Source organism: Eptesicus fuscus, chromosome 6, assembly GCF_027574615.1.
Source record: "Eptesicus fuscus isolate TK198812 chromosome 6, DD_ASM_mEF_20220401, whole genome shotgun sequence".
NCBI classification, from domain to species: domain Eukaryota; kingdom Metazoa; phylum Chordata; class Mammalia; order Chiroptera; family Vespertilionidae; genus Eptesicus; species Eptesicus fuscus.
This window is the reverse complement of record NC_072478.1, coordinates 43,525,065-43,549,734: the sequence shown is the minus strand read 5'-3', so window position 1 is coordinate 43,549,734 and position 24,670 is coordinate 43,525,065. Positions and strand designations below refer to the sequence as shown.

The following is a 24,670-nucleotide window of genomic DNA, read 5'->3' as shown; positions in this document are numbered from 1 at the left end:
ATGCAGTTTTCAGAAAATAACATAAATATAGTATTATATACCTTTTATACATGGATCTACCCGTTTTCTTGTACATACCTGTATTTCTTTAAACATGAAGACACAGCACATTGCAACTACAAATCCTGGACCCTTAAGAAAAATGAACTTTAATTAAATTGGTTATTTTCCTGTGACTATACTCTATGTAAATACAGTAAATTGGAGAGCTGACTTGACACTTGATAATCAAATAACTTTCTATTGTAAAAGCAATTTAACAATATTGACAGGGAAATAATATCAATCCTAACTCATCATTAAGTTAAACTAAGTAGCATTAGGTAAAAAATGAAGACAGATATATATATATGTGTGTGTGTGTGTGTGTGTGTGTGTGTATGTATATATATACATATATATATATATATACATATATATATATATGTATATATATATTGATTTCAGAGAGAAAGGGAACGGGAGAGAGAGATAGAAACACCAATGATGAGAGAGAATCATTGATCAGCTGCCTCCTGCACACTCTCTACTAGGGATCGAGCCCGCAACCCCAGCATGTGCTCTGACTGGAATCCTACCGTGACCTTCTGGTTCATAGGTGAATGCTCAGCCACTGGGCAACACTGGCTGGGCATTGATTAATTTTATTTTTTCTTTATGGTTTTTATTTTTATTATTTTGATGATGCTATAATATTTTGTGCCATAGAATGCTTTTCTTCAATGTGATCTATTTATAATAAAATCTATATATATAAAAGCCTAAGCGACGGTTATGACCAAATGACTGGAATGACCAGCTGACCAGTCACTATGATGCACACTGACCACCAGTGGGCAGATGCTCAATGCAGGAGCTGCCCCCTGGTGGTCATTGCGCTCCCACAGCCAACCTCTTGCGGCCCTCCCCCTCGCTCACCAACCTTCGGGGATCCCTTCCCCCAGCCGGCTGCCCCCCCCCCGCAATAGGCCTTGATCACTGGCCAGGCCAAAAGACCCCACCCATGCACAAATTCATGCACTGAGCCTCTAGTATTTTAATAAGCAAGTAGTTTATTTTTTTTCTAGTGAACTAGTTCCTTATGGTACTAGAAGTAGGATTAATAGGAAAAATGAAGAAATTTATAACTTTCTATGACATGAGATAAACTCGTAACTGAAGAAACTAGTATGTTCTTTTGGATAAATAACATGCATATGGAAGCAGCATGTATTTAAAAAAATTTTTAAAAACTGATACTACTTCACAGTAATCAACTATGTCTAATAAATACTAAACATAATATTATGGGAAGAGAGAAAAGCTATGTAAGAAAAAATAAATAATGGGTTCATGAACGGGAAATAAACATAGGAATAAAATAATATAAAGGATATGAGAAGAGAGGAGATGGGGGAAAGGGATTATTGCACAGTTTGAAAACTTGATATATTAAAGGGTATTATTATTATTTTTACTTGAAAAGGGAAAAAATAGGAATTTGAATTAAACATGGTTTTTTGTGGAGAAGGTATATTGTGTTAACATTTTTATGATTCCGTTTTAAGCCTGCACAAACTCTGGAAGTTTCAAATAAACAATTCCAACATGTTTTCCCTCTCCCACTACTCCAACTGTCCACATGGCTGGGTCAACAAAGTTTGACTCCACTCTGGCATGTAAGAGAAGTAATAAAAATACATTACTCTCTGTCAGCATCTGGAAAAGCCAACATCAAAAGAGCCAGAGAAATAGGTCAAAGGAACTGTCTGTTATCAATGACGTAAGGTCCTAAACCTCAAAACCCAAACCAAACAAGACACATCTGGGTCCTTTAGGCAATTCTATACTGACTTTGGACAATAGGATAAGGATGTAACATTAATGTTATCTTGCTATTTGCTTAAGTATTTTATCCTCTTTAATCAGGAAATAAATTTCCCTTCAGAGTACATGGTGGAAGATAATACCAAAAGGTATCATTGACCTTCGAGACTTTTTGGCTGATGATTTTCTAAATATTTGCTTAGCGCCTAAAGGTTATTGTGACGAGTAATGCGATTGTAGGAAGAAGTGCTTTGCTAAATGCAAGTATAAGTCATAGTGTGTACAGATGCTTTGATTAAGGCAAAGGAGAGCTAAATAGGAAGGGCATTCCTAGATAAGACACACAACTGCTTTGGCAGTTGGGTTGTATATTTTCCTTTTATGCATTTGTACAAAATATATTTGTAAATCAGTCTTTCAAAACAAGGTGAGCTTGAGCCATCTTGAGAAGCTCAACTCTCTGGATAAACTTTTAGGCTCAGGGGGAAGGCATGGAGCAGAGATAATAAGCTCTTTCTTGGGCTATGTCGGGCTATATGGGTTTGGTTTTGTTCCCTCCTTCCCTCCTTCCCTCCCTCCATCCCTCCCTCTCTCCCTCCCTTCCATTCTTTCTTTCTTCCCTCCTCCTCCTCCTTCTCCTCCTTCTTGCTTTTTTAATTGAATGTTATTTTCCAATAAGCAATGCAGATACACTTTCAAGGAACTCATAGTCTACTCTCCAATAGATACGTCACAATGGAAATATCTGTACCTGGAAAAACAGAACTGCTGGGATTAAAAAATGTACTTTTTTGATAAAATAAGAATGACCATATTTATAATTAATAACACTGGGTGATGGGTATATTTGAAATTTTCCATTAGAAAAAGTAAAAAAAAAAATCTATTGTGCTAAGCAAATAAAAATTAAAAAGAGTGTGAGATCCTTGAGGGTAGGGACTGAATCTTTTCTGCATGTGGATAAGGTTGTCTTAAATAGAGCAACAAAAGTCAAATCAATCGAGAACCTCGTGGCAATGGGACCTGTTCCTTCGTCCCCCAGCAACACTGTGCTTCCAGGGAGTAGTCCTCAAGCACCACTGGAAGTTATGCCCGCTGGATGGGATGCCTGTGCTTGGATCAGTGGTTCAAGAATAATCCCTTTGGCTGGCAAGTCTCCGAAGCTAACATGACCACTCCCACTGGCCCCTCTGCCCACACTCCCCCTACCTCAGCAATTCATTTCCTCTGACCTAGGCTTTAATGTTCCGCTGTACATCTTTACCATAATTTAATACAAGAAACAGTGTTTGGAAAACCATCTCTCTTTCGAAATATTCTTTTGTAAAGAATATTACTCAACGTTGTTTAATGTCCCTTGCAAAAGGCCCCATATGATAAATTCTGTTTAAAAGGTAATGCTAGAAGATAAGTTGTCTTTTCTGAGAAAATAATGTTATCAGTTAAAAATAATTAGCTACCTCATTATATTACCCACTTTTACACGTGCAAAGCAAAACTTAATTTTTAGTTGCATAAATATTTACCTTTTGTGCTACTTGCTTCATTTCTCATTTTTATTATAGTTTTGATATTCGATTTGTGTTTGCATTTCTATTTGTCTTGTGTGGCTTGATTGTATCTGTGTGTTGTTTTTGTTTTGTTTTTATTATCCCCACCCAAAGATTTTTTTTTTTTCCATTGATTTTTTTTAGAGAGAGTGGAGGGAAGGTGAGGAGAGGGAGAGAGAGAGATCGATGTGAGAGAGAGACACATCGATTAGTTACCTCCCCCGCATCCAGGGCCAGGGATCAAGTGAGCCTGCAACCCAGGTATGTGTCCTTGACCTGGAATCAAACCTGAGAACCTTCAGTCCATGGGCCGATGCTCTAACCACTTAGCAAACCGGCCAGGGTGTATCTGTATCTTTTATATGAAATTGCTTCCAGTACTTTTTAGAGAACCGACATTTGTTCAAGAATATAATATTTATATCTCTAGTCAAGGAAAATATCATACTGTATACTTTTCCATGAAAATTTACTTGCCCATTATATTTTCCCATATTATATAACATTAATATCCTTGATATGATGAGAAACAAACCCCTTTGTGGAAAGACTTTGGGTTCTTTGCCATTCTAATATGAAGACTTAGACCTAAAAAAATTCCTTATAACATATTTGATTTCGATAACATTTTCCCTCAGCAGAGATTATGAATGTCACAATGTGGGTTCTTTAAATTAAAAGAAAAGACTAATTTGTTTGAATTTAGTTGCACTTTAAAGCTAACTTTTATGAACATAATAAATTGTCAAAAATATACTGTTTAAAATCCAGAATTTATATTAAAATTTAAGGATGTTTCAAACTTTAATGCAATGTGTTTTAGATTAGACAATATGTTTTTAAAAATTAGTTTTCTAGGTTTGCCCAGGTGTGCTGATGAAATGTTTCAGGAAAATTTTATGATGATGATTTAAAAGCAGGGGCTGCTGTGTGAATATATGTCAGTCCTATTACCATAATGAACCCGGAACAAACTCTAAATTAGATTCTATGCTGATGGCAAAAAGTAGCACTGTGTACTGGAAACTCTGAATGGAGAAGCCTTGAGATTTTCACTTGTTTTCTCACTCCAACAATGCTGAGTGGTTGCTTCAATCTTCTCATCTTCAAAATGGGGACAATCTTATTAATACTTGTCCTTTCTATGTCAAAGGAAATATTTTTGTTTTTCTGTTACCTACCTGTAGTCTACATAATTGGCACCTAAAAAAAGTCAGATGAAGCAAATTGCATTATGTATGCCATGATGAATGGCATTATCCAGACACAGTACTTTGCTTTAGCGCTTTCTGAAAGCCTTCCTTAATCCTTTGCACTCGCTTGCTTTTTTCTCGATTCCTTTATTCTACTCGGGATTTAATTTTTTAAATACCCCAGATTTTACAAAGCGCAGCAGTAGAATAAAAAACTGGAGTTTCTGCCGAAACCGGTTTGGCTCAGTGGATAGAGCGTTGGCCTGCGGACTCAAGGGTCCCAGGTTCGATTCCGGTCAAAGGTATGTACCTTGGTGGCGGGCACATCCCCAGTAGCGGGTGTGCAAGAGGCAGCTGATCGATGTTTCTCTCTCATTGATGTTTCTAACTCTCTATCCCTCTCTCTCTTCCTCTCTGTAAAAAATCAATAAAATATATTAAGACAAACAAACAAAAAAACAAACAAACTGGAGTTTCTTTTCATACAAACTTATTTATTTTGATTTTTTTATATTTCAAATTATTGATACATACAAAGAGTAATTTTAATCTCCACATCCGAGTGCAAAAGGTTAAAAATATTGAAGTTCCATATGAAGAGGAGTAGGAAACGCTTTCTGTTTCACAAGGTTGTCATGTGATTAACGTGTGATAATACCAAAGCATTTTTACATTTATAAGCTGTTATATAGAGGAGGATATTGTTATAAATAGCAAGTTATAATGTATCCAAAATGACAGTAGGTAAAATGACCCGACAAACACTGCAAAGATATAAAAAAATGAACAAATCTGCTAAAGTGAAGTTACCCAATGTTCCCCTAGCAATCAGGGACATGAGATAGACTCGGTATCAGTTTATCTACATCAGGGGTGGGGTCCGGAAAATTGTTTGGTTTGGCCCTGTCAAGGCATTAGGGGTGGATTAATTAAATGTTTGACCAAGTATAGCAGGCTAATTTTTAAATTGATAATTTTGTTTGGCTCCTTAAATGATATTATAAATATCCAAATGGCCCTGGCAGAAAAAAGGTTCCCCACCCCTAATCTACATGAATCTCTATTATACGAATTGTCCACCAAAAAACCTCAAACTTCGTAACAGTCTTAGTGATTCACTAAGAATAATTGAGAAAAATTAGATTTACATTTGAAAAACAAAAATGTGGAGAAACAGTTTGGCTACTCACAGCAGTGACTATGGGAAAACTGACCACAGAGCTGAGAGAGTGATTAGTGATGAACCAGCAGCAGGTGGCTGTTGCCCACAGTATTCCTGACAGAAATCCTGAAACACATGCAAACATCACACACGTTCCCCTTCTGAAAAATTCACGCTCTAGAGTTAGCAGGAATATTAAAGTACACATATCAGTGCATTCCTATACACACTGTTGGCCAACTTGGATTTTTGAGCTATGCTTTATGATCATTTTGGAAACCAACTGATTGCTCTTGACTGCTGTGGGTATCATTATCAATCCTCTCAACTTACTGACATGAAATAAAGTACCCAAAGTAGTAACTGAGTAAAGATTGGGTATTGGATCTGAACATGCTCTGCAATCACCATTCACTCTAAACCATGAACATAACAATATGTGAAATTCTGAATGTTGCTTGTAGCTAAGGGAAAAAAAACTTAGAATTTATATGAAAATACCAGCTAAAAATTTCATGATAATTTAACTAAGCCTTCTACCATTTTTATGGTCTAGTGCCGTGGTTGGCAAACTGCGGTTCGCAAGCCACATGCGGCTCTTTGGCCCCTTGGGTGTGGCTCTTCCACAAAATACCACGGCCTGGGCGAGACTATTTTGAAGAAGTGGAGTTAGAAGAAGTTTAAGTTTAAAAAATTTGGCTCTCAAAAGAAATTTCAATCATTGTACTGTTGATATTTGGCTCTGTTGACTAATGAGTTTGCCGACCACTGGTCTAGTGGTATAGTAACACACTTTGGCTTAAATCAATCAGGCACTAAAAAAAAAAAAAAAAAATGAGTCTCTGACATATGGTTTTATTTTGTTCTATAAAATTTTTACTTGTGGACATTTATTCCAAATTGATTGTAGAAAAATCATAAGTAAATGAGAAATTATACATGTATATTTTTTATCATCAATGCCTAATGGATTAAGTCCAAAAGCATGTGCATTTAACATGCTTTTTGAGCTCTCAAACAATTTCTCCTTACTTTTTAGAAAAAAAATGTTTGCTTTCCCAAGTGAATACAGATTCCTATTCATTGATACTTTTAAAAATCAAAGTCATAGGACTCTGACTTTTAATGGGAATCCTTAGAGAGTAAAGAAGAAATAATAAAGTCTGATGGTCAAGATGTTTTGGCATAGGAAGGGATTTTAGATTCATTGTTCAAATTTTAAGTTCTATAATAATGACTAACATTTTACATTCAGTTTCATCGCTTATAAATCCTTCATATTTGGTGGTGAACTGGGCTAAAGCAATAAGGGAATTAACACACACACATACACACACACACACACACACACACACACACACACACACACACAGAATGTCTTGATTTCCAGAAGATGATTATTTATATTAAACTAGAGGCCCGGTGCACAGATTCGTGCACCAGTGGGGTTCCTTGGCCTGGCCTGCAGGGATCAGGCTGAAACCGGCTCTCCGATATCCCCCAAAGGGTCCTGGATTGTGAGAGGGCACAGGCCAGGCCAAAGCACCCCTCTGGTGCATAAATCTGTGCACCAGGTCTCTAGTATGCATATAAGATCTTTGGTTAATCTCTTTCTGCCTTCCTCCCTATCCCCTTCCCTCTGAGATTCATCAGCCTATTCCATGTTTCCATGCTTGTGGTTTCCGCTCCTGCATTGAGCATCTTCCCCTGGTGGTCAGTGCATATCATAGCTACTGGCTGATCAGCCGGTCACTTAGGCTTTTATATGTATAGATGAGTAGAGAATGGCATTTTTACTGAGTGAGAAGATTTTCTGTAGTAAATATTCTTACCTGGCAAGACTGCTTCAGGATATAGTTTAGGATTATTTTTCATGGCTATACAGTAAGCCAGAAAGTAGATGGTACTTGTAAGAAAGATGCCACTGGCGTGTGCAAAAACATAGTCTAAATCTGAAAATCCTATCTAATAAAAGAGTAATATGCAAATTGACCACTCCAACACACAATATGGCTGCCCCCATGTGGTCAAAGATGACTGCCCCCATGTGGACACAAGATGGCCTCCACAAGATGGCTAGCAGGGGAGGGCATTTGGGAGAGACCAGGCCTGCAAGGGAGGGCAGTTGGGGGTGATCAAGCCTGCAGGGGAGGGCAGTTAGGGGTGACCAAGCCGGCAGAGGAGGGAAGTTGGGGGCGACCAGGCCTGCAGGGAAGGACAGTTGTGGGAAACCCAGGCCTGCAGGGGAGAGCAGTTAGGGGTGACTAGGCCTGCAGAGGAGGGCAGTTAGGGGCAAACAGGCTGGCAGAGGAGCAGTTAGGCATCAATCAGGCTGGCAGGGGAGTGGTTAGGGGATGATCAGGCTGGCAGGCAGAAGCGGTTAGGGGCAATCAGGAAGGCAGGCAGGCAAGCAGTTGGGAGCCAGCAGTCCTGGATTCTGAGAGGGATGTAGGATCGGGCCTAAACAGGCAGTTAGACATCCCTTGAGGGGTCCCATATTGGAGAGTGCAGGCTGGGCTGAGGGACCCCCCCCCCATGCACGAATTTCGTGCACCGGGCCTCTAATAGATTATAAAGCTCTCAAGTGTATCATTTTAGTTATTTCAAGTGTAGAGTTCTAAAACAAAACAAACTCACCAAAATGAACCTTAAACATAAAGGCACCATTAATTATATTTTATCACCCTAGTTTTCTGCATGCTCTTTATATAGAGTTATAATTAACATATCTAAAACCAGAAAATAGTACGTACTAAATTAGTTACTATAATCAAATCTAAAAGGCTCATTTTTGTGGTCATCTTTGGAAAGCTAAATAAGCAGCACCATTCGAATACAATGTTAATATCTCCTTTTTAAGAATAGTATTCAGACCTAATTTTTCTAATGGCTACAGTCATTGTAGCAAATTTCCAGTAGGCTGTAGTGGGAGGGGGTGTGTGAAAATTTGGGGGGACTGCTAACTTCATATGGTCTAGTGATCAATCTGGAGACCAGTATCGCTGTTGCAGATGACATCTATATAGAAGAATATTAGGAAGTTACCCCAAAGAGAGTTTTATTCAATTGCTTATTATAAACCTAATTACACTAGGCATTTGACACATGATGGACTGAGAAACCCCAACTCCACTGACTGTTTAAGAGGATGGTACTTTGGCCATAAAGATGAGTGTGCTACAGGTCCCGGCTGGGAAGGCCACATTGGTCTCAATGGTTCTCTCAACTAAAATTCTGATTTAAGATAAATGGTCATATTTAGGGAAGAAAGTTTGAAGATCAAAGAGTTTGTCTATTCTTCAAAAATATTGGGTAAATTACCTAATCTTTTTCTGTCTTAATTTTTCAATTATAAAACAAGAATAATGAACAGGCCCTAGCTGGTTTGGCTCAGTGGATAGAGCGTCGGCCTGGGGACTGAAGGGACCCAGGTTTGATTCCGGTCAAGGGCACATGCCCGGGGTTGTGGGCTTGATCCCAGTGTGGGTTGTGCAGGAGGTAGCCAATCAATGATTCTCTTTCATCATTGATGTTTCTGTCTCTCTCTCTCCTCCCTCTCCCTTCCTCTCTAAAATCAATAGAAATATATTTTAAAAAAAGAATAATTAACAGTGTTCAACCAGTAATATTGTTATAATGGAATTCAACCAGTAACATTGCTACAAATGAGTTATTATTGGAATGTGCTTAGAACAGTGCCTAGCAGAGCATGCACTACTTATGTGTTTGTTAAATAAATGAAATAAAAATTATGCCCACCCACTAGAATTATTTTTTAATAAGCTGTGTTCCTTTCAGACTATATTTGAGCTGTCATAAGAAAGATCCCCGAGAACTGACTGCACTGTTTATGAAAAGAAATTGTCTAGGACATTGTTTATTTTGTCCCAGTACCAAGGACAACTGTACTCCTGAACAATTAGTTGTTTTTATCTAGAGTTTGCCAAATCGTGGGACCGATCTGATTTCCATGTGGCTATAAGAAATCTCAGAGCCAGACTTGTGGTTCATTTCTCTCAAGTGTACAAGTGTAGTACAGTTTTTAGATTAATTTCTGGTTCCATTATATTTGTTCACTCTTGTTTTTTCTTTCTCTTTTAACTTATCCTATGTGTTATTCTATCTTTAATAGTTTTTATCCTTTAAAAATGCAAAGAGTAAAAATATGAGAAGTATTTGTATAAAATCTAAAAGAAAAGGGAGAAGTTAAAGGTTTGAATACTGTTCATGGGGCTGAATATAAAAAGGAACAAAGCAACTACGGTTATCTATTCCAAGTCTATCTGCTCATCTTAACTTAAAATCCTAGCCTTTCCATCAATCTTTCCCCCATGACTTTGGCCCTCCAAACTTCTCCCTTATTTGAACATCAACCATATTAATTTTCTGTACCATCCAATTTAGAACTTTATTACCCATGATCTCATTCTTTTATCATTTCATGGGTGTAAGCCATGTTCCAACACCTTTTCATCTCCTTTTGAGCCTCCACAAGGCTATTGCACGCAGTGTTGAATTTATGCCTAAGAAATTAATTCTATCACTAGAAGCAGATTATTAGGGAGCATTATGTTGGGCCTTTCAATGTACCACTCTGTGCTTAGAAAGTAATATCCTCTGATTAAATATGCTCTACTGTGACCTTTAGGAAGCTTATACTTAGACCTTTACTTGATTTTAAAGTACTATATACTGGATTTTAGTTTTTTGGTGTTTTTTTTTTTTTTTAAAGAGAACACATATTTTCTCACATATCATCTAACAGAAAGTAATCTCCAAAGCTTAGTGTAAAGCTGGAAACCATGTGTTAAGATCCAAGGAGTTGAATGCTGACTAGAGTCAAGTTGATTATATTTATATTTTAAAGATCACATGAAAATACAGTCCTTTACTACTTTTAATCTTTAATGCCTTTCTAATTCACCACTTGCAATGAAAAAGTAAGATCAAATGTATGTACCAATATTTACTATGATCACATTGCTTTTTAATTAAATTTATTGGGGTGACATTGCATAATAAAATTATATAGGTTTCAGGTGTACAGTTGGGTAATACATCATCTCAATATTGTATTGTGTGCTCACCACCCCAAGTCAAGCCTCCTTCCATCACCATTTATCCCTCTTTACCCTGTTCTATCTCTCCCCACCGCTCCCCCCTTTTCCCTCTGGTAAGCACCATACTGTTGTCTGTGTCTATGAGTTTTGTGGGTTTTTTTTTTTTTTTTTTTTTGCTCTTACCATACTGGCTTGCCCCTGCATATATACTATCATTTCTTTTGCTGTGGTCCTTGATATAAATCATTTGCACAAATTTGGATCCATAGAGTATTCCAGATATCACTGCAAGACTGCAGCCCCTTAAAAAACAAATAATTACTATTAATCTTGGTTGAAAGCAATATTTCTGACAAATACACAAATGGAATCATAAATTAAAGCATGCTTCAAAATGCAAATCACAAGCAATTATGCAGAAATCGCCCATCTATCTCAAGCTCTATGGCTGGGCAGAAGTCAAGGAAGTAAGTACCCTGCAGTGTCAGAATGCCATCAGGACTAAGAGTGCAGCTTAGGTCTTCCACTGTCTAATTCTGGAAATGCATGATTTACAGAAATTATATTTGGATTATCATTATAATTGCCATTACATACTTGAGAAGATTGCTATCATATTATACAGTCTCCATAAATAAACATGGCTCTCAAATTAAATTATGAAGTATTTGTGGACTGACACTATGCCCTCTGCTTTAAAAAAATAAAACAAAAAATCACACTGTATAATATGCAGCACAGGGCTAGGGCATACTAAGTACTAAACCCATGTTTGTTCAAAACAACTATGGAGATCCACCAATTTGCCTGTGTCTTATTGACTGGGCATGGTCAAGAGGAAGTGCAAATTTAATAAAACAATCTAGATAGTCAAGGTAAAACATTGCTTGTTGTAAGAAGGAAATGTTTCTTTTCAAGCACTGGAGTTATGTTGACTCCTCAGACTTGATAGTTACATGAAGCAAGTGTTTCCAATGATTTTGGGGGTATTTTTGAAGAATCCCTTTAACTTAATACAAAAGGACAATGGCATGAAACAGGAAAGAGTTTTAGGCAAAAACCATCCTTTCCAAACTTAAAAAGAAATTCTTAAAGTCTCTTTTAATAGAGCTTTAAGGAATATAAAATTGTAGAAACTCAGAGGGCCAACTCAGTATTGAACTCTGTTCACATTAGAAATCCTATGTCACGGTGAAGCCTGGACTTCACAGTCCTGGAGGCGTGTCCCCAACACAGACCAGGCTAATAGACCAGGTCTGGCTAATTGTGTGACAACTAAACATATTTTTCTGAACAAACATTTCCTTCATCAAGGAGATGCTTTGTGAAAAAAATATTTTGTTTGAGAGATCTGTTTTATTGTGAAACAAAAAGAGCAACGTATTTAATTCTTCCAACGCTTGTTTATGTCTTTCATTTGTTCTATTTATTTAAATGTTTACTGAACATTTTCTATACACCAGACACTACCTCTTTCTCATCATGAGGATATTGTATATGCTCACAGAAGAAATGCTTTATATTCTTGAGGCAAAAGAAGATGTCACCACATAAAGTCCAAAATAGCCATCAGTTGTAAAATGCAAGCAGTATACTATTACATAGTTTCGTAATTCTTTGTCAGCCCCTAGAACCCTAAACTATAGGGGCTGATGTTGAGCCTAAATCTTTCAGTTCTTATGAAGTCATTTGGGGGAGGAAGGTAGGCCTTATATAGAAACAAAATATTCTACCACATCTGACAGGGAATATCTTGGGATTACAAACCTAACAACAGTAGAGAGACTTCCTGTGGAAGGTGCACATCCTGAGCAAGGCAGTACTAGGGAAGTGAGTTGCCTAATTCAACTGGGATTGCTGTTAGCATGCTGTGGCCTATACGACCTCTTTTACTTTCGGTACAAAAGTCTTGCAAAACGAGATTCCTTTTTATCAGCTACTTTTTGGCTAAGGATACTGCAGTGGCTTAGCAATTCCTTGAAGCACTGAGACAGAGGACCTCTGCATCTAAAAATTCAGCAGGGGACAAGAGAGTCTCTAAAAAGGTGAGCTTGTGTTACCATTTTCTTCTTGAACTCAGTCCACGACCACTTCACTCCGGTGATCTTTGCTTTAATCAAATAGAAAACAGAATACTAGACCCTCTTCTTACACCATTCGGGACTGCACTGGAGAAAGTTATCTACCCAGGAAGAACCAGGACAGGGATCTTGAGTTTTGTTGGTCAACTATTAAAAACATAGGCACAAACCAAAACAAGAACAGCAGTCACTTGATAATCACATTGGTGACAAAAAGATTTTCAGTGTTTTGTCTCTACTCAAACATACTTCAAAGTATGAACATTTTATACTATGTGTTCTCTTTTCTGTGGATATCCCTAGACTCAAATGTTTCTGATTCTGATCCTCTTTTAATTCGGAACCGGTGGGTGGGTAATTGGTAAGTTGTCTGTGTATATTTATTTTTTACAGTTTTAACATATGTCAATTTTGAGACACCTATCAAAATTAACAAAAGTTATTATTGCTTGTTTCATTTGCATATTTTAATAATCTGCTAAATTAAAACCAAGGAAAACTCAAAGATCCTCTACTATGGACTGCCTTAAGTCAATAGGCACTTTTTTATTAAAAAATTTTTAATACTGAAATTAGTTAATAAGACATTTCCAGCCATGTTTCAAAATTAGACTAATATTCTGTCAGAAAAAAATTATGAGCAAATTCATAGAATTTCTACTATTGTAATCATCCTTGCCTCTTAGCTGAAGTTTCTTGATGTTATATACCTGCTTTTGTAAGAGATAAGAAACTAGATTTGCAATCTTTGCCCTGTGCTAAGTCACATTTTCCTTTGGCCATAACTGAGGAGCTCATGGTGTGTGATTGCATACTAACCCATTATGCTGTTTATGCACCTTTAAACTTGGTTTACTTGTATCCTTCCATTTTGCCTAGAAAAACCTTGCCTACTATGTATTTATTACCAAGTTGCATTTATGTTATTTTATATTTTTGTTCCTTTGCTGGAAGGGTGGTTGGTTAGGAGACATATCTGGATCCCTAAAGTGGGCAAGGAATACCAGACATCTTCTCTCACCCACAACTCCTTCATTCTCATGAAAACATTTCCTTGATTAGAGATGCTTCTGGATTAATAAATCTCTTTCTCTTACACTTAAGCTAATTTTATTTAACTTTAGTGTCAGTTTAACTGAGGTTTCAGTCACCTTAAGCTGGTAAGAGTTTTGGTAAGAGAAGAAGAAAGAGAGAAGATAGGACTGATTTTGAAGCAAGGAGTAGAGGCAGCACCTTCCGGGGAGGCAGTACCTCAGCGCACGTGTGAAACGGCAGACTCAGAGGGCACTTATTATGCACCAGGCACTGCCTGTAGAAGAGATTCTTGGAATAGGAAGGACTAGAGTTGGGGCTCACAGCAATGTGGGGTTACCCTGAAATCACTTCTGCCTAAGTAGTCCTGGCACTTCTGCTGTGTCAGATCTCTTCTAAATGTCACTCCTATTTAATCTAGATTTGCTATTCCAGGTTTATTTAGGTTCATCAAAGTCAAACAGTCACTCCTTGCATATTTTCTGTCTTTGCCCTTTGAGTGGAACAAGATGTGGCAGAAACGAGAAATAGGATGAAAATTAAGTTCAATTCCTACTTTTGTATGCCTTGACCTACACTTTCATTGGCTTCCTCCGACCTATGCCCCCTGGCCTCCCTGGGCCTACTTTAAAACCTCCCTCCTCCTTCTTTCTAAAGTAACTTCCATATTTCTCTACAATACTCAGGGTTCTCCTATTGTAGAAATCCTTAAATCATCCCAAAATGTGGGCTTGTACAGTATATATACACATCTTCCAGTAGCAATCTACTGTTAACAAAAATAAATAGGCTCATGTGTTTGCTGGGAAGCTTTCCTGGGGAAATATTGCTACATAGACTTAGTTGTAATAAATAAGATATCTTAGATAGCCCTGACTGGAAAAACAAAACAAAACACGAAAAACACCACCTTCTCATTTTTGTTTCAAATCGATGCATTTTCCTTTTATCTTAACTTTATGTTTCAAATAAAGTTGTCTCTCATGCTAGACTTACATGCTCTGTCATTAATAATGTGGTGTCCATAGAACACGTGTTCTTTGGTATTTCACTTTTGATGAAGAGACATATGAAAGTACTGTAAGGAAAATACATTTTAGTGATATGTATCATGAACCCTGGTTCAATTAAAACACAGCTAAATAAAATTCTAATGGCATGATGATTATTTTCAAACTGCCTCTTCAGCAGTCCTGCCATTTCTCCAGGACTGCCATTCTCTTTGGTGTCTCTCATGGTCCTTAAAGGCAACAGGTTAAAAGCTAAACTCATAGGCTTTCCCCCTAAATCAGATCTTTCTCTTGATTTTCTTGTTTCAGTCCATGGCTCCATCTTTCTTTTCATTCCTACTTAACCCTGGAATTACATGGTAAAATAATACAAATAAAAAAAACCTTGAAATAATATTTTTTTTACTATTATATTGACACTCCCTCCCCAAGTTTTAATAACATCTTGCTAGAAACCAAGATCAACAGTAATTAATATAAATTCGAGAAGTCCATCAGAAGGCTGACCTGGGCTCCTTTGAAATTCACAGGGTGAATTTGCATTTTATTACCTACTGCTGACTCCATGGCCTAAAGCAAACTCCCCCCTAACCTGATAATCTTACTGTTTACTAAACAATCACCTTTGATATGTCTGTTTGCATTCCTAAAAGGCAATTGTGTATTCTAGTAAATAAAAGCAGATGGGAACTGAGACTCAGTGGAACTTGACTACTACAGTTAAGTTTTCCCTGGCTTCCCCCCATAATTTCAAAATTATTATTTCTTGTCTTGTGTTTTAATTTGCACGTCAACTCTTTCGCCAAGCCTTTGAACCCGAAAGCCATGCTGGCCATGGCTTTTCACAACATCTCAGTTGGAAACAGGTAACACTGATTGGGAGTGCAGAACTGTGCATCTCCCATGGAGGAGACAGAGGCCATCTACCAAAGCCACAGGTGTGTCCACTCCTGATGAACAATTTACATAGCATTTACATTGTATTAGGTATTATGTGTAATCTAGAAACTACTTAAAGTATATGGGAGGGTTGTGTTATGTAAGGGACTTGAGTATCTGTCATTTTGATATCTGCAGGGGGTCCTGAAACCAATGCCCCATGATACTGAGGGACAACTATGCAGGGAGAAAGATGTACTAGGAAGAAGGGTTGAAGCTAACACTGTGGAGGATATGCCAGATTAAGGAGACAAATTTATTCTGAATCCAGTGGGGAACCTGAAGAGGTTCTTAAATAGAAGAGGGATGACCATATTTGATAGCACATACAACCAAGTCAAGCTGGCAAAAGGAAAGAATGGAACTAGGGAAATTAAATGTGAGGTATATAGATGGGTAGGTAGTAAGGACCCAAAGTAATGGAAAACCTGTGAAATATTCAGACATTTATAACATTAGATAAAGGGTGGTGTATAAAATGAAAAAAAAAAATGAAGGTGAGAGGTTTTGATTTTGAAATATTGTGGCTTATACCTTTTACAAAAAGAGGGCATTCAGAAAGAGGAACCAGGTTGCAGGGAAGGGTAAAATGAGAAAAGTAATTCTGATTGAAAAATGCTGAAAGCAAAGAGAAAAGAACTAATAGTCTAGTGTTTGTAGAGTGCTGAATTAGCAGAGTCCCCATGTACAATTATAATTAATTTCATTTCAGATTGAGTAGGAGAAGCCTGGGAGGCAGCTATATAGAGATGTCTAATCTGGTCTATAGATAGATGTAAGGACTGTGGCTCTGAAGAAAGGTAATGGCTAAAAACAAAGATTTGGGTTTCCTCACAACACAACTCTCCTGAGAAGACCAATTAAGTGAGAAGTGGGAAGAATGGAGAATAGACCCCGGGAAAATCCAGAGCATTAATTTTAATTGAAAAGAAAATCTGCTTTTGTATGAACTCTGACTCCTGGATCTTCATTAAGACATGTTTAAGAGAGTATCCTGCCCTAACTGGTTTGGCTCAGTGGATAGAGCGTCGGCCTGTGGACTGAAGGGTCCCAGGTTTGATTCCAGTCAAGGGCATGTACCTCGGTTGTGGGCATATCCACAGTGGGTTTGTGCAGGAGGCAGCTGATCGATGTTTCTCTCTCATTGATATTTCTAACTCTATCCCTCTCCCTTCCTCTCTGTTAAAAAAAAAAAAAAAATTAACATAAAAAAAAAAAGAGAGAGAGAGTGTGTCCTGGACACTGTTTCTTGGTGTCAGCTCCACTCCCACCCCTATAGATTCTCTCCTGAATATGAGGCTTAGAAGACTAAAATCTACATTTTCTCAAACTGTATTGTCAGCTAGGTTTTGCCAATGGAAGGCAGATGCACAAGATTAAAAGGTGGGAGACACCATTTGGTTTTGGTGATGGCTCCAGAAATTTCAGCAGCAGCGGTAGGTTGCTCAGGGCAGAGGCAGCTATTCAGCAGTGCTGGCCAGATGTGTGCTCTGGGTGTACGATGGTACCACCTTCCTCCTCCGGCTCCACTGGGCCTTATAACACTTTGTAAACAATCCCGTGTTAAATCCTCTGCTGTTTAAAATACCTAGAGCACTACTAGTTGTAAAGACTGACTGATACTTGAGGGAAGCCACTGCTTGCCAATACTGTCAGTGCACCAAGGAAACATGGAAGGCCCATGGACCTTGGGTGTTAGCAGGGCTGATGCTAAGCACCATTGAGATAGTTGTGGTTCAAGGCAATTCCCCAACCTGATAATCCTTTTACTGTTTACCAAACTTTACCTTTGATATGCCTATATGCTTGCTAGAGGGCAAGATGTGTATCTAAAACTGAATAAAAAGCAGACAGGACCCAGTATGGAGGGGGGGTGCCTCTTCAAGAAAGAGGTCTTCACCTGGCCCCTCATGCCTTCTAAATTCATATTTCTTTTATAGCATTTTCATTTGTGCGTCGGCTTCTCCTTCAGATCCTGAACCCTGCTGCGAAAGTTGCGGCAGATACTCACCTTAGATATGATATAGGACAAATTAAGGCTAGAAATGACCTACCCAATCCTTTAAAAACTGGATTGTGTGGAGAAGAGAAGCAATAATTTCAATTAAAAAAAAAAAAAAAAGAAAAGCAACATCCTAAACCAATGTAACCTTATTCCAAGTTTTTTTTATACTGACCATGAAACTCCAAGCTTATTCAATAAATGCCCTTCAAAACAAACTGATTTAATTAAGTTAAAATAATGAACTGAAAGGTCCCAGAAATTCCTCTCAGTAAAGAAGCATAGAAGGGAGCACCACAGAAAAAGCTCATCGCATTTTCCTGCCTCAGACAAGCTTCAAACCAAGCTACATGAGTCCCTGGGTACACCGATTAACTTACCATAGAGTTGGACAACACATGTCCAAAGGGGAAACAGCAAATAAACATGAAAGTTGTTAATAAAAATAGTGACTATTACGATAAAAATTACCCAATATATAGAGCAATGTGTCTAGCACCATACAAAGCACTTAACGTATTTTATTTCATTTAATTCTCAAAATATCTTACAAGGTTGGTGCAATTATTATCCCAAATTTATCCCCAGAGGAAGAAACCAAAGCTTGGAGAAACTAAGTGATTTTTCAAATGTCACACAGGTAGAGGTGGTAGAACATGAATAATTTGTAATTTTAGAGAATGTGCACTTTCTACAGAAAAAAGAAATATGGAGAAAAACAATGCCTGATGGATCAGATAAATGGCCTTATTTACCATTAAAACTAAAGCATGCTAACATTACAATTTTCGGGTGCAAAGAAACTGTTTTTGAGAGAGCTATTCAAAGCTGTATGAATTATATGGAATTCATAAAATTGCCTCCAACCAAAAATGTCAGGAATCTGCTATTTTAGAAGAATCTATGTTATTTCTTCTCCTATTGGCCTGGAACCACTCTCTAAGGCAACATTTCAATGACAAAGAGATTGTTCCTGAGTGTAGCTGGGGAAAAGCTATCATTGCAAGAGGAAGGGAAATATAGCATTCTTTCCCTGAAGAATAAAAAAACCCCACCAAAATCTTCCCAGGCAGGGCTATCCATTATGTGAAGCACTGACAGGGAATATAAATGGAATCTAGAGAGGAAAGGGGACTGCATTTAAGGTGACCTAATTTCTGTTAAGGTTCTATTGACTGAACACTGCCATATAGAGATTCCAAGTCATTTTCATCCTCATTCATACAGAATGTACAACTAGGCACAGATACATCTAAAAGTGTTTAAATGGGTGTATGTTTGCATAGGTCAGTGGTCGGCAAACTCATTAGTCAACAGAGCCAAATATCAACAGTACAACGATTGAAATTTCTTTTGAGAGCCAAATTTTTTTAAACTTAAACTATATAGGTAGGTACATTGTTATTAACTTAATTAGGATACTCCTAAGCTGGCCTTTGCTAAAAACTCAAGGGGCCAAAGAGCCGCATGTGGCTCGCGAGCCGCGGTTTGCCGACCACTGGCATAGGTGATAGAGTTGGTTACCTAACTGGGTTAAGAAGAGTTGAGGGAAGTGACAGGGAAGTGGACACTGGGTGGCGCAGAGTAAGTGAGTAATAATAAGAGAGAATCAGCAGTTCTTCTGGGGGCCTCAGGAAGCCAGCATAACATTTACAGGGCATTTGTTAGTTTGCAAACTACTTCAATTCTAATTTTTATCCAATGTACTATGATTTTTAAAATATTACAGATAATGAGAGTGAGCTTGAAAGAAGCCAAGTGACTTCCCCAGGGTCTCAAGGCTTTTTGAGAGCTAGGGCTTGGCGCCCTCGCCTCAGAGCTGGCATTTTTTTGTCCTCCCAAACCACGTCTGTCAGTGTAAATGAAGAATCTGAGGGAGGGCATGAAATGTATGAAATGCGGCTTTAAAAAAATGTAAACAAGCCAGGATCTTTAACAAGTACTCGAAATGTTTAAAAGAAGAGATGAATTATTAGAAATAGCTGTGTACCTGACTACTGATAGCCCAGCGCCCAAGTCATTTAGCAGTGGTTTTGCTACTTCTGCATCCATTCCAAACCAGCCAAACCTGGAAATTGAGAAAGTCACATCAACGTCAATGCTGTGGAAAATGTGTTCATCATAGTGATTAAGGGCTTGCACTCAGGAACAGATTCCTGGATTCAAATCATAGGTTCCTCGCTTAATGGGACTTGAATAACGTATCTTCACTGTGCCTCAATTTCCCATCTTTAAATGAGGGCAATTATACCAACCTTATAGGTTTCTTATGAAAATTAAATGAGTTAATATATGTAAAAGTATCTGTGAATGTCCCTTTCTTACTAAGACTAAGGAAGAAGAAAGACAAAAAATGAGTTGAGTGGGTAACTGAATGCTAATTGGCTGGTGGCAATTATGCATAACCTTTGAAACAGACTTGTAAATAACTGCAAGTTCTTTTTATTTTCATGCCTTGACATTGTAGTGGTCATTACCAACAATCACTGTGAAACATCTAGGGGAGAGAGAAAAGGAGGCAAGAAGAAAAGAGAAAACAGTACATGTAAAAAGCAGGGTAGGAAATGGGGAGAGGACAGAAAAGAATGGATTGGAGGCTAGTGTGTTTTGTTATTGTTGAAGTTGTTGTAGTGCTTAAGTGGGAAAACCAGATAAAAAAGTAAGGTCAGAGTAATAGCCTCCATTTTATTCATTTTACCAAACTCTACCTGAATGTTAATCTCAATGCTGACCAAGAGCAGTGCAGTGCAGCCCACGAGAACTTTCTGTGATCAGCGGCCTGTTCTATAGCTGTACTGTACAAGTGGGGAGCTTCTAGGCAGATAGGGCTATTGAGCATCTGCAATGTGGCTAGTACAACTGAGGAACTGAATGCTTAATTTCTTCCAATTTTAATTAAATTAAATTTAGAGTTTTAGCTTTTTATTATTTATTTTTTTAATTGAATTATGTGCAGTTCTAAGATACACCATCTATGTGTATTACACTGTGTTTACCACCCAAAGTCAAATCTTCTTCCATCACCGTATATTTGACCCTCTGTACCCTTGACTACTTCCCAACCCCTTCCCATTGGTAAGCACCATACTGTTGTAACTTTAAATATAAATGGCCACATGTGACCTGTGGCAACTATATTGAACAGCCTAGCTTTAGAACTGGGCTTGGCAAACTCTTCGTTAAAGAAGCAGAGAGTTAATATGTTAGGCTTTGCGGGCCAGATGGTACCTTGCAACTACTCAACTCTGTCAGTGTAGTCTAAAGCAGCCACAGACAACACTTAAATGGATCGGTTTGGCTGTGTTCCAATAACACTTTCTTTACAAAAATGTCTGGGAAGCTGGGCCCTAGTCTGTTGTCCCTGGCCCAGACTCTAGAGGGAAGAATATATGCTTCAGAACTAGAAGACCTGCGCTGAATCTGGCTTATTAGCTCTGTGACCTTCAGCAAGTTACTCAACTTCTTTGTGTATCAGCTCTCTTATAAGATAGTGTTTAACTCATATATTTGTGACAATGAGCCATGAATGATGCATACATACAACATGTCATATAACAAATTGTCACACAATAGAAAGGGAACATAAATATCAGTTCCCTTTCTCTCTCCCTAGTGTTTTTCCCCCCTGAGAGATAATTTTTTTTACTATATATTGATCAAATATTTAGATCACTTCTTTAGAACTTTGGGTAAATAATAATTAAAGGCAGCATAATTTATGCATATATCTTGCCTATAATCTTTAAAATAGTAAGAATCATGTTATTCCTTTAGGCTAGACCAATCACTAACACTAGCCTTGCATAGAGTGTATGAGCTCAGAGAATCTTAGTTGAAATAGTTAGCTTTGTGTTACCTTGAGCTTGTCCAACCAGTTAAGGCATTAAATGATCCCCAGATTAAGAGTCCAAGACCTAAACCAATGGTTTTCATCCCTGGGACAACAGCAATGTTCCCTGCAGATATAACACACAGAAGAAAGGTATTATTTTTTCAATTCAGAAAATACATTTATAAATTGAATTAATTTTTATTTTAACTTCAATGGAAACTTATGGGATTTGGACACATTTAGTAAAGCACAATTCCTCATTTTTAAAAATAAAATAACCACATTTTTTTTTTTTTTGCATTTAAACCCATGATTATGATTGCTAAAAGAATGAGGCTTAGAGCAAAATCAAACAAAAAAATATTGAATAGCTCCTTGTCTAACTGCACTAATACTCCTCAACCTTAACTTAGGTCTCTGTTCTGACTTTTTGCAACAACAATCAACAATTAAACCAGTGGTGACCATCCTCTTAGACTTGAACCAGAGCCAACCACTCATAGAAGTCCTTGGCCCTCTATGATCCTAGACCTTGCTCTGTCATCCTCACTATCTTGCTTCATTCATTGCTTTGTCCTCTTGAAGATCACTTAGGGCCAAATCCATGATCATTTTAAGTAGTTCTTAGCCCCTCAGCAGTCTGGCTTCACTCTAGCAATATTTTCTTAAAAGCTTTCCTCTCTTGACTTCTAAGTTGCTCTCATTTCCTGATTCCCTCCTGTTCTTCTCTTTAGTACATTCTCTCAATATTTAGGTTCCTGCTAAATATTTCCCCTAAAATACATTTCCACCTCTTGCTATATTCTACTTTGGGTAGTTGGCTAATTTCATGATGTCAGCTAGCAACTAGAGAGACATACTCCCAGCTAGATAGGTATAGCCTGGACTACAGTTTAATGCTTCAAACTGTCAATAAGAGATCTCCAACCAGATGTTCCCCACTGTGGAAACATCAGGGACTTCAAACTCAGACGGTCCCACGCTGAACTCATAATTTCCCCTTTCAAACATGTCTCCCCCCCTATTATCCTCATCCTTGTCATTGATACCACCACCTTCCTAATCAGCTGTGATAAAATCCCGACATCACCACAGGCTCTTTCGTTTTGTCTACTACCCATATCAAATCAGTTACTAGGTCCTATAGCATCCACATCTGCAAATATCTAAAATTAGACCATTCTCCTATTGACTCCCAGTGGAACCTACTGGGTGAGTACAAATACTATGGGGTGGTTATCAAGTTCTGCAGGATAAATGGATGCATTCTGTGTTCTCCTATCCCAATTAGATATACTAAACAGAATCACATTAAGGTATAAGTGAGAGATAATAATTTAAATTCTAGTAGAAATTTAAAAGTTAATGTTTTTGTCCTCCAACTCATAAACTTCATTAAATCATTTATTCTGCAGATATTCAAATTAAGTGAGAACCCGATACATTTTTAACATTTTAAAATTTATTTGCTTTTAATAAAATTACCTCTAAAAATCCTTGATACTTGAAATTCTCTTAGCTAGAAAATTATAAAGCTCTCCAGAGGTGTACTTATACATTCTTGATTGGCCAAGCAAAGGCATAAATTCTAGTTATATAATTTCAGGCATTGATAAGGCAATAGAGCAAAGCTTTTGTTTTTTTTCCTGCCAGTGCTTTTGAAATTATAATGTATCTGTGCTTGGCTACTTTAAAAGACAAGTCCTGCCCTCACCAGCTTGGCTCAGTGGATAAAGTGTCTGCCTGTGGACTGAAGGGTTCTGGGTTCGATTCCAGTTAAGGGCATATGGCCCCAGTTGCCCTTGCGGGCTGGATCCCCAGTAGGGGGCATGCAGGAGGCAGGCCATCAATGATTCTCTCTCATCACTAATATTTCTATCTCTTTCTCCCTCTCCCTGCTTCTCTGAAATCAATAAAAATATGTTTTTTAAAAAGATAAGTCCTAAAAATATTAATAGAGACTACTATTTAATAAATATTTTCTGATAAACATACTAGAAAAAGAGGAGTTAGGAAATGCACCAAAACTATTTATGGAGCATCTGAATGAAAGAAATTAAATTGTCAATTTCTAGTATCTATGACTAAGAATTACTCAGAATTACTATTTGTGCTGTTCTCTTCTATGAACCAGAGTTATTATGAGCATAGTGTAAATTGATTAAAGTATTACATGATAAATTATATCTTACTTTAACAGTTGCCCAAATGCAGCCCCCCCACCATTGCAAAAGGCCAAAACTTAGGGCAATGTATATCAGATTGGCCACCAAGGCAACCAACCATATAGCAGCACAGAGTACCCACTGGAGAAACATTCCTGGAAATAAAAAGAAATTGGTGTCAGTGGTTCAAACTGATTTGAGTAAATTAAGGCTTAGGGATACCAATGAGATATTATTATAGGAATGGCCACAATTTACTGAATGCCTATATGCCAGGAACTTTGCACATTTAATATAATTCTTACAATTATTGTCCATCATAATTAACCCTAGTTCAAAGACAGAGAAAATGAATATGAAATGAAGCAACTTGTACAAACAGCTAGAAGTTTGTAGAACTAGAATTTAAACCTAGGTTGTTTGACTCTAAAGCTTACTAAGCAGTGCATTTCTGCTTAACACCCCTTCCCACCTATTAGACAAATCAAATCTTTTCTACCAGAGTATTGGCAAGACTGAGTCTCTATATTTTTATCAGAGGCCACACCTAGTGCTGTCCATCACCAAAAACATGGCATTATGAACTTTAGTACAGCAGTGATTTAAACCTTTGAGGATCATTTATGTCACCGTTGGGATTAAAATAAAGTCATTTATGGTCACATGTAGACCTTGTACATTTAGAGTTGAATGCCTATGATGAGTCACACATCATAAACCTGAGAATTAGCCTTGTAGGTGAGGGCTACTCTCCTTTCTACACTCTGGGTTGCCATTTGCCAGTTATCGGAAGAGTGCATGGTGATGTAGGTAAATCTGTAGCTTTCTGAGGTTTCTG

At 37.7% G+C, this 24,670-nt stretch overlaps 1 protein-coding gene across 1 annotated transcript in view; it reads right to left on the bottom strand.

The window, feature by feature from the left end:
* The window catches only part of TMEM144 (transmembrane protein 144), a 65,177-nt gene that overhangs the window by 39,016 nt on the left and 1,491 nt on the right, over nucleotides 1-24,670 (bottom strand). Inside the window, 11 exon segments of the mRNA XM_054717660.1 lie at nucleotides 79-132; nucleotides 5,740-5,837; nucleotides 7,544-7,663; nucleotides 10,955-11,073; nucleotides 12,924-12,951; nucleotides 12,954-12,999; nucleotides 14,881-14,962; nucleotides 19,826-19,903; nucleotides 21,692-21,808; nucleotides 23,883-23,922; nucleotides 23,925-23,987. Of these exon segments, the coding sequence (XP_054573635.1) occupies nucleotides 79-132; nucleotides 5,740-5,837; nucleotides 7,544-7,663; nucleotides 10,955-11,073; nucleotides 12,924-12,951; nucleotides 12,954-12,999; nucleotides 14,881-14,962; nucleotides 19,826-19,903; nucleotides 21,692-21,808; nucleotides 23,883-23,922; nucleotides 23,925-23,987 (845 nt within the window).